Source organism: Pygoscelis adeliae, unplaced genomic scaffold (assembly GCF_000699105.1).
Source record: "Pygoscelis adeliae isolate BGI_AS28 unplaced genomic scaffold, ASM69910v1 Scaffold130, whole genome shotgun sequence".
NCBI classification, from domain to species: domain Eukaryota; kingdom Metazoa; phylum Chordata; class Aves; order Sphenisciformes; family Spheniscidae; genus Pygoscelis; species Pygoscelis adeliae.
The window spans coordinates 1,039,133-1,040,710 of record NW_008824031.1 but is presented as its reverse complement, the minus strand read 5'-3'; the positions used below and the strand labels follow the sequence as shown (position 1 = coordinate 1,040,710).

Below are 1,578 nucleotides of genomic sequence, written 5' to 3'. Positions count from 1 at the left end.
CATACAGCCTCTCCATAAGACTTCACCACCTGTACCTCGTTCTTTCAGAAGCACCCTCTGTTCAGGGCAAATATATCCTTTTCTTTCTTTGTCAAGAGTACACCATTTTTCCTCTCCTTTTCTAGGCATCCAGTGAAGGTCCCATATCCTTGAGCCTATAATGCTCCTATATTTCAGAGAGACTAACTCTATTAATGTTCTACAAGTTTTCTTTATTTGTCTGGAAATTTCTTTGGACCAAAGGATCCTAGGCTTTTACTTTCTATAAAGGCTCTAAGAAACTTGTGTATGTTTCCTGAGACTTCTTCAGCTCATCTTATGGAAATAGTGGCAGATGATCCATAGCAATCAACCAAATCTATCGCTATAATGGGAAAATGTCTTTTCTGCTGCCCAACTCTCTGCAAAGGAGACCAGACATATCTCATCAAGAATCCTACTGGCACCGAATCATCAACATCTTCTTGGACATTATTAAATTTTGTAATATGATACAGCAGCCCCCCCCCCAACATCACAAATCTCTATGACAGCAGATCAAATAACTACTGATCTACCTACAGCACGTAGATTAACTACTGACTGGTTGCAATCAAAAGCAGGCAAGCTTCCAGGTGGTGATGGCAATGTTCTGATGATGATTGCAGCTCTGGAACAAGGACTGCATAAGCTTTTAAGGAAATGGCTTTTGTCATCTTGATGTTCTGCTACAGTTATCCCAGTTGTTCAGAACTACCCTCTCCTACGATTGTGCTACTTATCAAAACCCAGAAATACTCTTCCACTGAGTAAAGGTCTTCCTTTACTAGGAATAATCGTTCAATTTCTTTCTCTTCTCCATTAATCGTACCATCCCGGTACCAGCAGCTCTGTGGAAACTAGAGTCCTGCCTGTCTGCATAAATCCCAACAGGATTTATGCCATCCTGGCAGCTGAACGATTGGTACCAACAAACATCCAGCTTGGATTCTGCCGCTGAACACTAGTGCAGAAATACAGCTGGCAAATTTAACGGGTGCCTGAAGAGAAACCATGAATTGCTGTTGAACACAGTTGAAGAGTTCCTGAAACTTCTGGTAGAAATCCCTGAATACAAACAATATAAAATCAAGGTTGCTATGGGATAAATCTCTGGAATGCTAATTAAGTTAAACCAATGTTCTGTTTTGTGGACAAAGGGACTAATTAAGAAGAATGCATTTCAGTCCATAGTTGAACATTGCAGTTAAAGCTAATGAAATAGTTTGCTGGTAACATCATCATATGGAGAAGGCCAAAGGGATTGACCAGAAGGCTCTGTTCTGCCGTTTACCCTCAAACCCCAGCTACTGAGCACTCTAAGTGTGTATGGGCATATTCAGAACAGCTATTCATTGCAAATTGAGAGTTTCTTAACCAGCTTTTCCTTCAATAACTCTTATTTATTTTTTTATTTGTCTTTCTGTCTGAACGCAGGAAAATCAAGAAAGGAAGGAGCAAGCTGCAAAGTCTGAGAAAAGGAAGAAACAGCTTAAAGGAGAAGATGCGAAGAGGCTAAAGGGAGTGTATGGAAAGAGCAGTACATTTAACAAAAATTAA

At 40.1% G+C, this 1,578-nt stretch overlaps 1 protein-coding gene across 1 annotated transcript in view; it reads left to right on the top strand.

The window, feature by feature from the left end:
* LOC103920558 (inverted formin-2-like) overlaps positions 1-1,578 on the top strand; it is a 13,365-nt gene extending 11,787 nt beyond the window's left edge. The window contains exon 11 of the mRNA XM_009328310.1: positions 1,456-1,578. Coding sequence (XP_009326585.1) covers positions 1,456-1,578 — 123 coding nt within the window. The remainder of the gene's footprint in view (positions 1-1,455) is intronic.